The following is a 12,677-nucleotide window of genomic DNA, read 5'->3' as shown; positions in this document are numbered from 1 at the left end:
GAGTTTACTTTCAAGTAACATACATTTAGCAATGTACCGTTTCTGACAGTGGAGATGAATATTTCTCACATTTTCTATACTGGGAAGTACAGTACTTGCTGAAATTCCAAAATAACAAACCTTCATAAAGATTGAGTATATTGTTTGAGCTTTTGTACAATTTTCACAGGGATTTAAAACACTGATCCGTATTCATCTGAATCAGTTTTTGGTAGCCTCTTGTCTTTCTCGTTTATGCAACGAATAAAATATAACGTACAGGATAACTTGTATATAATTGCGCAAAAAGTTTACATACAGTGTCATCTTTAAGTTTAAATAGACCAACACAAACAACTAAATTTGCTAGTGGGCTTGATCACTGTCTCTCTGTCCTGCCGACTGGTCAGTACACTGAAATCTGTAGTGTAGAAACTTGATACAAGGTTTCATATGGAAGTCAGCAGGTGTCTTCCAGTTCCACATTTTCTGCACCTTCAGAAGTGAAGATATATTTTAGTCTGACTGATACCTGCAATTCAACTACCTTCAAATGCTGATTAACATATAGCTTCAATAAAAATCCAACCGGAGTATTCTTTGTGTCTTGATGAGCAATAGATACCATGAGGAATGCGCGTGATCAAAAAATGACTGACTGCCAGTCACCTGATAGATTCTGCTCTCATTCAGTCCCACAACACAGAAGTCTCATTCAAATTTCTATAGACGATTGACATCTAGTGGAAGCCCTAAGAAGTGCAACATCATTAATATCTCTGGGATTTCATTGGGAACTGTGGTGAATACATACCAAGCTCATATTTCTCACTTCCTGTTTTGATTTCTCCTCGGGATTTTGCCTGCCATATGAGTTCTGTTATACTCACAGACATCATTCAAACAGTTTTAGAAACCTTAGAGTGTTTTCTATCCAATACTACTAATAATATGCATATATTAGCAACTGAGACTGAGGAGCAGGCCGTTTACTTTGGGCAACTGATTCATCCAAGCTACTCAATAATGCCCCCCAGCCATAAGAAGTTTTAACAAACTATAGTTTTGGCAAGTTGGTTTGTGCATGACACAAGTCATTTTTGTTTACATAATTGTTTACAGACAGATTATTTCACGTGTAATTAACTGTATCACAATTCCAGTGGGTCAGAAGTTTACATACTCTAAATTGACTGTACCTTTTAAACAGCTTGGAAAATTCCAGAAAATTATGTCATGGCTTTAGAAGCTTCTGATAGGCTAATTGACATAATTTGAGTCAATTGGAGGTGTACCTGTGGATGTATTTCAAGGCTTACCTTCACACTCGGTGCCTCTTTGCTTGACATCATGGGACATCATGGGAAAATCAAAACCTCAGGAAAAAAGTAGACCTCCACAAGTCTGGTTCAGCCTTGGGAGCAATTTCCAAATGTACGCAAGTTTAAACACCATGGGACCACGCAGCCGTCATACCGCTTAGGCAGGAGAAGCGTTCTGTCTCCTAGAGATGAAGGTACTTTGGTGCGAAAAGTGCAAATCAATCTCAGAATAACAGCAAAGGACCTTGTGAAGATGCTGGGGGAAACAGGTACAAAAGTATCTATATCCATAGTAAAACAAGTCCTATATCGACATAACCTGAAAGGCCGCTCAGCAAGGATGAAGCCACTGCTCCAAAACCGCCATAAAAGCCAGACTACGGTTTGCAACTGCACATGGGGACAAAGATCATACTTTTTGAGAAATGTCCTCTGGTCTGATGAAACAAAAATAGAACTGTTTGGCCATAATGACCATCGTTACGTTTGGAGGAAAAAGGGGGAGGCTTGCAAGCCAAAGTACACCATCCCAACCGTGAAGCACAGGGGTGGCAGCATCATGTTGTGGGGGTGTTTTGCTGCAGGAGGGACTGGTGCACTTCACAAAATAGATGGCATCATGAGGTAGGAAAATTATGTGGATATATTGAAGCAACATCAGTCAGGAAGTTAAAGCTTGGTCGCAAATGGGTCTTCCAAATGGACAATGTCCCCAAGCATACTTCCAAAGTTGTGGCAAAATGGCTTAAGGACAACAAAGTCAAGGTATTGGAGTGGCCATCACAAAGCCCTAACCTCAAACCTAAAGAAAATTTGTGGGCAGAACTGAAAAAGCGAGCAAGGAGGCCTACAAACCTGACTCAGTTACACAAGTTCGTTCAGGAGGAATGGGCCAAATTTCACGCAACTTATTGTGGGAAGCTTGTGGAAGGCTACCCGAAACATTTTACCCAAGTTTTAAACAATTCAAGGCAGTGGTTCCAAATACTAATTGAGTGTATGTAATCATCTGACCCACTGGGAATGTGATGAAAGAAATAAAAGCTGAAATAAATAATTCTCTTTACTATTATTCTGACATTTCACATTCTTAAAATAAAGTGATGATCCTAACTGACCTAAAACAGGGAATTTGTACTAGGATTAAATGTCAGGAATTGTGAAAAACAGAGTTTAAATGTATTTGGCTAAGGTGTATGTAAACTTCCGACTTCAACTGTATATGAGACAGCATACACATTGGCCACTTTCATATAAATTGGCATTGTTTACATCGTTACCAAGCAGCGCACTACCACTACTATAACTACTAGTCTTACCACCTAACTCGTCATAGATGATTTTAAAGTTACTTTTGATTTGTTTTATCTACTAACGTTTAATGAATGGTTCCAACAAGAAGAGGAGGAGGAGGACTTTGCTATGGACAACTTTGAAAGAAAAGGAGAAAATGAAGAAGCTAGCTACATCAAGACAAACCAACTGGGCAGTGAAGTGCTTTCTGTAATGGCTGTTAGAAACGGGGATAAACATCAATCTGGCAACTGTTTCAAAACAGGAGAAGGGTAATATTCTCCAGAATGTCTAGCCACCTACTAAATAAGGTGTGGTTTGATTTGCAGTTGCACTTAGGCCGAAGTGGCAAAGAAGGAAATCGCAAACTTCAGCCAGACTCATTTGCAATAAAATTAAAATTAAAATGAAGAAACCAAGAACCACAAAAATCCAATGGAAAGAGACAGAGATAATCATTGTGGCTGCGTGTATGAGTCCCTAAGGAAGGAGCTCTGCCCCGTGGAAATGTGCAATTCAGTATCAAAAATACATAGCAGTCACTGCTGTGACATTGTGGTTTCTATTCTGATCTGTTGTGTCAATGTCTTTGCTACAATGTTTCAGCGCTGTTTTCAGAACCATGGACAGCGTTCCTAGAAACCAAGGTTCTGGAACTATCAACCAGCTCTTGGGTAGTTTTGCTTTACATGGCAGTTAATACGAATAGCGAAAACGACAATAGAACGCCTAAAATGTCACTTGACAACAAGTGTTAGTGAATGTTGCATCACGTTTTGTTGAAAAATGGATGGTTTTGGAAATAATTTTGATTTTTAATGCTGGTAACCTGTTGTATAAAACCAATAATACACTCATGTCCATGTGTTATGGCATTTTTTATCATGGCTGTGATGTGGTCATAGCCACGAGGTGAAGCTGTGAGGCTGTATGTAGTGAATGATACCTGCAGGCTGTATGTAGTGGATGAGTCTCATATCTGATGATGAGAGTGGAGCTCCCTCCTGCTTGTTCCATTGAGCCTATAAGGTAAACACATTGAATATGATACGAAGTTAATCTGCAGGGGACCATTGAGATATGCTTATACAAATACACTGCTCAAAAAAATAAAGGGAACACTTAAACAACACAATGTAACTCCAAGTGAATCACACTTCTGTGAAATCAAACTGTCCACTTAGGAAGCAACACTGAGTTACAATAAATGTCACATGCTGTTGTGCAAATGGAATTGACAACAGGTGGAAATTATAGGCAATTAGCAAGACACCCCCAATAAAAGAGTGGTTCTGCAGGTGGTGACCACAGACCACTTCTCAGTTCCTATGCTTCCTGGCTGATGTTTTGGTCACTTTTGAATGCTGGCGGTGCTTTCACTCTAGTGGTAGCATGAGACGGAGTCTACAACCCACACAAGTGGCTCAGGTAGTGCAGCTCATCCAGGATGGCACATCAATGTGAGCTGTGGCAAGAAGGTTTGCTGTGTCTGTCAGTGTAGTGTCCAGAGCATGGAGGCGCTACCAGGAGACGGGCCAGTACATCAGGAGACGTGGAGGAGGCCGTAGGAGGGCAACAACCCAGCAGCAGGACCGCTACCTCCGCCTTTGTGCAAGAAGTAGCACTGCCAGAGCCCTGCAAAATGACCTCCAGTAGGCCACAAATGTGCATGTGTCTGCTCAAACGGTCAGAAACAGACTCCATGACGGCCCGATGTCCACAGCCCAACACCGTGCAGGACGTTTGGCATTTGCCAGAGAACACTAAGATTGGCAAATTCGCCACTGGCGCCCTGTGCTCTTCACAGATGAATGCAGGTTCACACTGAGCATGTGACAGATGTGACAAAGTCTGGAGACGCCGTGGAGAACGTTCTGCTGCTTGTAACATCCTCCAGCATGACCGGTTTGGCGTGGGTCAGTCATGGTGTGGGGTGGCATTTCTTTGGGGGGCCGCACAGCCCTTCATGTGCTCGCCAGAGGAATCCTGACTGCCATTAGGTACCGAGATGAGATCCTCAGACCCCTTGTGAGACCATATGCTGGTGGGGTTGGCCCTGGGTTCCTCCTAATGCAAGACAATGCTCATGTGGCTGGAGTGTGTCAGCAGTTCCTGCAAGAGGAAGGCATTGATGCTATGGACTGGCCCACCCATTCCCCAGACCTGAATCCAATTGAGCACATCTGGGACATCATGTCTCGCTCCATCCACCAACGCCACGTTGCACCACAGACTGTCCAGGAGTTGGCGGATGCTTTAGTCCAGGTCTGGGAGGAGATCCCTCAGGAGACCATCCACCACCTCATCAGGAGCATGCGCAGGCGTTGTAGGGAGGTCATACAGGCACGTGGAGGCCACACACACTACTGAGCCTCATGTTGACTTGTTTTAAGGACATTACATCAAAGTTGGATCAGCCTGTAGTGTGGTTTTCCACTTTAATTTTGAGTGTGACTCCAAATCCAGACCTCCATGGGTTGATAAATTTGATTTCCATTGATCATTTTTGTGTGATTTTGTTGTCAGCACATTCAACTATAAAGAAAAAAGTATTTAATAAGAATATTTCATTCATTCAGATCTAGGATGTGTTATTTTAGTGTTCCATTTATTTTTTTGAGCAGTGTACATTTAGAGAGATATGACTTATTCCTGGGTGGACAACCCCTGTTTCTGAGTGAACAACCCCTGTTTCTGAGTGGATAACCCCTGTTTCTGGGTGGACAACCCCTGTTTCTGGGTGGACAAACCCTGTTACTGGATGGACAACCACTGTTCTTGGGTGGACAACCCCTGTTTCTGGATGGACAACCCCTGTTCCTGAGAGGACAGCCACTGTTCTTGGGTGGACAACCCCTGTTTCTGAGAGGACAACCAACCAATGTTCTTGGGTGGACAACCCCTGTTCCTGAGAGGACAACCACTGTTCTTGGGTGGACAATCCCTGTTTCTGGGTGGACAACCCCTGTTCCTGAGAGGACAACCACTGTTCCTAAAATAAGTTTATAATTCCTTTTGGTCTACTGTCAATACAATTTATCCAGGAATTATGTAATGCATTATTGGACTATTGTTATAGAGGCGTAATGCTGAGCAGATCTAATTGAACCAAGGCAAGGCAGAGAGATTACCTAGGGCTTGCACGTGTGACACTGAACTGCCATGACTCCCTGCACCTACTAAGAGATTGTTAGTTCAATCTCTTGAATAGAGGCAAACCACAGCCAGAGCTTGTAAAACAACCTGGTGTTTCTATAGAGAAATCACTAATCATTATAGGACTTGATTAATTAAGGTAATTGTGTGATAATTAACCATTAATAGAGATTTGAAATGCTAAAAATAACAATTAAACGCAAATTCTTAATTTGCTGAAATTGAGCTGTAATTAAAGATTATTTTTAAACCAAAAGCATTACAACAATATTGACATCCTGATTTAAAAAAAGTCATATTTAGCAACATCTATTAAATTGATAAGGCACACTTTCTTTGACCTTGTTTTAACATAGAATTCTTCCTTTTAACTGTATAGATTATGTAAATTAAAAAAAAATGTTTTATAAAAAGTTAACTAGAGTTAACTGATAAACTCTGACAGCCCTAACAATTAATAATAAGTCATTTTACCTGCAATACTGGTATCTAAAGAGGAACCTGCATGTGCAGACAAAGAAGCATCTGATAGACAGGGGATGTTGAGAGGTCAGTAAAAACAGATTGTTTAAATGAAACTCCTCGTAGCACTTAACATGACAGCCTAAAATAAAGTGGTAATAACATGGTGATAGTCAGTAGATGACAGAACGAGGCTTTACCATGGGAGTTGGGGTCAGAGGGTGAAGCATGTGAATCTCCTCCACCTCCTCCATCACCTTCTCTTACACCACCATCACCACTTCCTCTTACACCACATCACCCACCACCACCTCCTCCTCCACTTCCTCGTCCTCCTTGGTTCTAACGTTATAGGCCTGAGTGGTGGAAATTGGTTCTAACGTTATAGGCCTGAGTGGTGGAAATTGGTTCTAACGTTATAGGCCTCAGCGGTGGAAATTGGTCCTAATGTTATAGGTCTGAGTGGTGGAAATTGGTCCTAACGTTATAGGCCTGAGTGGTGGAAATTGGTTCTAACGTTATAGGCCTGAGTGGTGGAAATTGGTTCTAACGTTATATGCCTGAGTGGTGGAAATTGGTTCTAACGTTATAGGCCTCAGCGGTGGAAATTGGTCCTAATGTTATAGGTCTGAGTGGTGGAAATTGGTTCTAACGTTATAGGCCTGAGCGGTGGCAATTGGTCCTAACGTTATAGGTCTGAGAGATGGAAATTGGTCCTAACGTTATAGGTCTGAGAGATGGAAATTGGTCCTAACGTTATAGGTCTGAGCGATGGAAATTGGTCCTAATGTTATAGGTCTGAGTGGTGCCCTTCAAAAATAACTTTATAGTTTTTTTTAAAGAAGGTTAGTCATTTTTTATTAGTTGCATATAATTTATTTAGTTATATTAGAGATTTCTACGCTCTGTGTATTCTTTACCTCATTTTATTCAGAAAAGTCCGGCATTTATCTTTATTTTGACCTCTGTTAATCATGGGGGCGAAAGGCACCATTTTATTTTTTAATAGTATTACATTGTTGCATTTAACCTAGGCCCGTCTAGCATTTTCCTCGTCGCACCAGCATTGGCTTAACCTAAGATACACATGACTTTAACCCCCCCGACAGGCAGGTTCCTTGGAATATCCCAACAATTGAAGGACAAAATCATCATTACAAAGTCATCCTATCACTGTTTGCTCTCCAAGTACGTAGACCCTGGTCAAAACATTTAGTCAATGTTGTCCACCCTCTTGGTCAGAAAAGACCGTATATTAGATACTGTATATCTATCACTTGAAACTACCTATAGCTGAATTACAGCCATTGGCCTTTCAACTCAGGTAGGTCACCTAGGATACATTGGGAAGATCTCAATTGCACACTCCTCATGTCCTCTCCTCTCTTTCCTCGTCTCATTCACAAAACCCATTGGATGAGAAAGCTTTTCCTCCAATGGGTTTTTGAGAAGAAGACTCCTGACCTAAGAGAGGTTAACCAAATTTAAGGGGCACCAATAATTTTGAATCCAACATTCCATACTTTTCTTTAGTGGATTGACAGACGTGCCTCTTCATCCAGTACTGTAACAGGGCACATCTTGCAGTGGGAGAGCAAACAGTCTTCCATGAACCAAAATGCACTGAACAGGCATAACATTATCTGTATAGCAGAAGGGGAAATCCTGAACAGCATAAACAATCAATAAACAACCATAAACAAAAAAACATGTTACCTGTCAATCGTTCTTATCTTAAGTGTTACAACGTTGATTGTCATAAGTGATTATATTGAATAAATGCAACATACTAAGTATCTTAAAACAAAGAGAACCGAGAAATCAAAATAAACTCAAAGTAAAGCAGTGAACTTCATTATAAAATGTGATTTTATACCATAAAACCCATAATAAACCTGACAGAGGCCTTCTTCTGAAGGGGGAGAGGCTTAGCCCTGGAGACAGGTTGTGCATAGTGGCAAAAATCCACATCACAGAAATGATTCTTTATTGAACATCTCACGCATCATGTACTCATTATCATTGGAATTGGATACATTACTTGTCAGTATTGCAGCGACACATTACTTCTCATACATTGTCATTCTGTATATTACTGCTAGCATTGATTTCACCAATCAGACCCTTATGTCCTGTAAACACTAGAGAGGATCTCAAAAAAGGAAGTTAAAAACAACAACAATACAGTCAAAAAAGTGGGGAAAAATGTTATGCACATCAAAACAGCATAATAATTCAATTGTATCTCTGTAGACACCTTCCCCATTTTGAGGGCCAAGGGAGGGCTAAGGAACTTAAGAGCAATTTTAGACTACACTCACACTTACTGTCTTTTACTTTCCCTCTTACTGTCTCCCTTACTGTCCCCCTTACTGTCTCCCTTACTAACCCCCTTACTGTCCCTCTTACTGTCCCCCTTATTGTCTCCCTTATCGACTTCCTTACCGTCCCTCTTACTGTCCCCCTTATTGTCTCCCTTATCGAGTTCCTTACCGTCCCTCTTACTGTCCCCCTTATCGACTTCCTTACTGTCCCTCTTACTGTCCCCCTTATTGTCTCCCTTACCGTCCCTCTTACTGTCCTCCTTACTCGCTCCCTTACCGTCCTCCTTACTGTCCCTCTTACTGTCCTCATTACTGTCCCTCTTACCGTCCTCCTTACTGTTTCCCTTAATGTCCTCCTTACTGCCTCCCTTACCATCCCTCTTACTGTCCTCCTTATTGTCCTCCTTACTGCCTCCCTTACCATCCCTCTTACTGTCCTCCTTACTGCCTCCCTTACCATCCCTCTTACTGTCCTCCTTATTGTCCTCCTTACTGCCTCCCTTACCATCCCTCTTACTGTCCTCCTTACTGCCTCCTTTACCGTCCTCCTTACTGCCTCCCTTACCATCCCTCTTACTGTCCTCCTTACTGTCCTCCTTACTGTCCTCCTTACTGCCTCCCTTACCATCCCTCTTACTGTCCTCCTTACTGCCTCCCTTACCATCCCTCTTACCGTCCTCCTTACTGTCCTCCTTACTGCCTCCCTTACCATCCCTCTTACTGTCCTCCTTACTGCCTCCCTTACCGTCCTCCTTACTGTCCTCCTTACTGCCTCCCTTACCATCCCTCTTACTGTCCTCCTTACTGTCCTCCTTACTGCCTCCCTTACCATCCCTCTTACTGTCCTCCTTACTGCCTCCCTTACCATCCCTCTTACTGTCCTCCTTACTGCCTCCCTTACCATCCTCCTTACTGTCCTCCTTACTGCCTCCCTTACCATCCCTCTTACTGTCCTCCTTACTGCCTCCCTTACCATCCTCCTTACTGTCCTCCTTACTGCCTCCCTTACCATCCCTCTTACTGTCCTCCTTACTGCCTCCCTTACCATCCCTCTTACTGTCCTCCTTACTGCCTCCCTTACCGTCCTCCTTACTGCCTCCCTTACCATCCCTCTTACTGTCCTCCTTACTGCCTCCCTTACCATCCTCCTTACTGTCCTCCTTACTGCCTCCCTTACCATCCCTCTTACTGTCCTCCTTACTGTCCTCCTTACTGCCTCCCTTACCATCCCTCTTACTGTCCTCCTTACTGTCCTCCTTACTGCCTCCCTTACCATCCCTCTTACTGTCCTCCTTACTGTCCTCCTTACTGCCTCCCTTACCATCCCTCTTACTGTCCTCCTTACTGTCCTCCTTACCGCCTCCCTTACCGTCCCTCTTACTGTCCTCCTTACTGCCTCCCTTACCATCCCTCTTACTGTCCTCCTTACTGTCCTCCTTACTGCCTCCCTTACCATCCCTCTTACTGTCCTCCTTACTGTCCTCCTTACTGCCTCCCTTACCATCCCTCTTACTGTCCTCCTTACTGTCCTCCTTACCGCCTCCCTTACCGTCCCTCTTACTGTCCTCATTACTGTCCCTCTTACCGTCCTCCTTACTGTTTCCCTTAATGTCCTCCTTACTGTCCCTCTTACCGCCTCCCTTACCGCCTCCCTTATCGTCCCTCTTACCGTCTCCCTTACCGTCTCCCTTACCGTCCCTCGTACTGTCCTCAGTGTCTCCCTTACTGTCTCCCTTACCGTCCCCCTTACCGTCTCCCTTACTGTCTCCCTTATCGTCCCCTTTACCGTCTCCCTTACCGTCTCCCTTACCGTCCCTCGTACTGTCCTCAGTGTCTCCCTTACCGTCCCCTTTACCGTCCCCCTTACCGTCTCCCTTACCGTCTCCCTTACCGTCCCCCTTACTGTCCTCAGTGTCTCCCTTACTGTCTCCCTTACCGCCCCCCTTACCGTCTCCCCTACTGTCTCCCTTACTGTCTCCCTTACCGTCCCCCTTACCGTCTCCCCTACTGTCTCCCTTACCGCCCCCCTTACCGTCTCCCTTACTGTCTCTCTTACTGTCTCCCTTACTGTCTCCCTTACCGTCCCCCTTACCGTCTCCCTTACTGTCTCCCTTACTGTACTCCTTCATGTCCCTCTTACTGTCCTCCTTACTGCCTCCCTTACCATCCCTCTTACTGTCCTCCTTATTGTCTCCCTTACTGTCCTCATTAATGTCCCCCTTACTGTCCTCATTAATGTCCCCCTTACTGTCGCACACCTTTGACGAATCCTGTGTACAGGGCTCCATACAGAGATCCATATAGGGCTCCATACATTCCTTCCAACATGCCTCCATACAGGGCACCCAACAACCTTGGCTCCCGACATGGCTGCTTTCCTCGATGCAGTCTTCAGTACAGCACAGCATGCAGAACTTGCCTGTGAGAAAATATTCTACTGCATTAAGTTGAAATACAAATTGCCATACATCCTCATAACTAATCGTAATAACTACATCCTGCACTCTAATGATTTCGACCTTTGGCCTTAACCCTTATCTTTGACATTTGTGTATTTTACTCCTAGGCCTCACCTGGGGCATCAGGGGCATCAGGACTGCCTGTGGTTTCCACGCTGGTATCTCCATCTGGAAGACAAGGACGGGTGACTTTGATGCTGTCATTGAAGTCACCATTACGGTAATTATCAGGAAATCCCCAGTAGTCAGTGTGCTTCATTTCCATTCAAATGAATTGGTGACTCACTGCTTGTGTCTGTGGATGTATCACTGCTACTCACATCTGATAAATGAAGAAGAAAACATTGGGTGAGTTGGAGTTCGTCGTCTGGCCATTGAACTTGTTTTAGCCATGGACTCTTCAGTAATAAAATTGGTCTGGACAAGATCAATATTACTATATTCTTTAATTGGTAAATGGTTTTGATTGGGCTTACTGTCTTTCAGATAGTGTTTAAAGTGGATGTTATAGAATGTGTGTTTGAAGAAGGCAGTAAGTAAACAATGTTTCGATGGCATGAAAAGGTTTGGGGACTTGATATAACTTTGGCTTGGATTTGAGAACCCTTTGGTTTATTCTGTCATCTGTCTAAACCTTCAGCATGACCACACAGCAAATAGTCAGACTCTGACACATTTACTCATGTCTGGTCTAGAAAGCATTTGTCTAACTATGCTTCAGTTAGGACATCAAGTAATTTTTCCAACAATTGTTTACAGGCAGATTATTTCACTGTATCACAATTCCAGTGGGTCAGACGTTTACATACACTAAATTGCCTGTGACTTTAAACAGCTTGGAAAATTCCAGAAAATTATGGTATGGCTTTAGAAGCTTCTGATATACAAATTGACATAATTTGAGTCAATTGGAGGTGTACCTGTGGATTTATTTCAAGGCCTACCTTCAAACATGGTGCCTATCTGCATGACATCATGGGTAAATCAAAAGAAATCAGCCAAGACATCAGAATTTTTTTGTAGACCTCCACAAGTCTGGTTCAGCCTTGAGAGCAATTTCCAAATGCCTGAAGGTACCATGTTCATCTGTACGAACAATAGAACACAAGTATAAACACCATGGGATCACGCAGCCTTCATACCGCTCAGGAAGGAGACGCGTTCTGTCTCCTAGAGATGAACGTACTTTGGTGCGAAAAATGCAAATCAATCCCAGAACAACAGCAAAGGATCTTGTGAAGATGCTGGAGGAAACAGGTACAAAAGTATCTATATCCACAGTAAAATGAGTCCTGTTTCGACATAACCTGAAATGCCGTTCAGCAAGGAAGAAGCCACTGCTCCAAAACCACCATAAAAAAGCCAGAGAAGGGTTTGCAACTGCACATGGGGATAAAGATCGTACTTTTTGGAGTAATGTCCTCTGATGAAACAAAAATAGAACTGGCCATAATGACCATCGTTATGTTTGGAGGAAAAAGGGGGAGGCTTGCAAGCCGAAGAACACCATCCCAACCGTGAAGCACGGGGGTGGCAGCATCATGGTGTGGGGGTGCTTTGCTGCAGGAGGGACTGGTGCACTTCACAAAATAGATGGCCTCATGAGGAAGGAAAATGATACGGATATATTGAAGCAACATCTCAAGACATCAATATGGGAGTTAAAGCTTGGTCGCAAATGG

At 43.3% G+C, this 12,677-nt stretch overlaps 1 protein-coding gene across 1 annotated transcript; it reads right to left on the bottom strand.

Annotated features, from left to right (window-relative positions):
• Window positions 1-8,535: 8,535 nt before the first annotated feature.
• On the bottom strand, window positions 8,536-11,254 carry LOC139372386 (uncharacterized). Its single transcript, XM_071112096.1, has 2 exons — window positions 11,110-11,254; window positions 8,536-10,955 (listed from the first exon to the last, which is right to left on the bottom strand). Exons 1-2 carry the CDS (start codon window positions 11,252-11,254, stop codon window positions 8,536-8,538), a joined length of 2,565 nt encoding a protein of 854 aa, XP_070968197.1.
• Between the last annotated feature and the right edge of the window lie 1,423 nt (window positions 11,255-12,677).

Source organism: Oncorhynchus clarkii, chromosome 18, assembly GCF_045791955.1.
Source record: "Oncorhynchus clarkii lewisi isolate Uvic-CL-2024 chromosome 18, UVic_Ocla_1.0, whole genome shotgun sequence".
In the NCBI taxonomy this organism is placed as follows: domain Eukaryota; kingdom Metazoa; phylum Chordata; class Actinopteri; order Salmoniformes; family Salmonidae; genus Oncorhynchus; species Oncorhynchus clarkii.
This window is presented reverse-complemented; position numbering and strand designations above follow the sequence as displayed.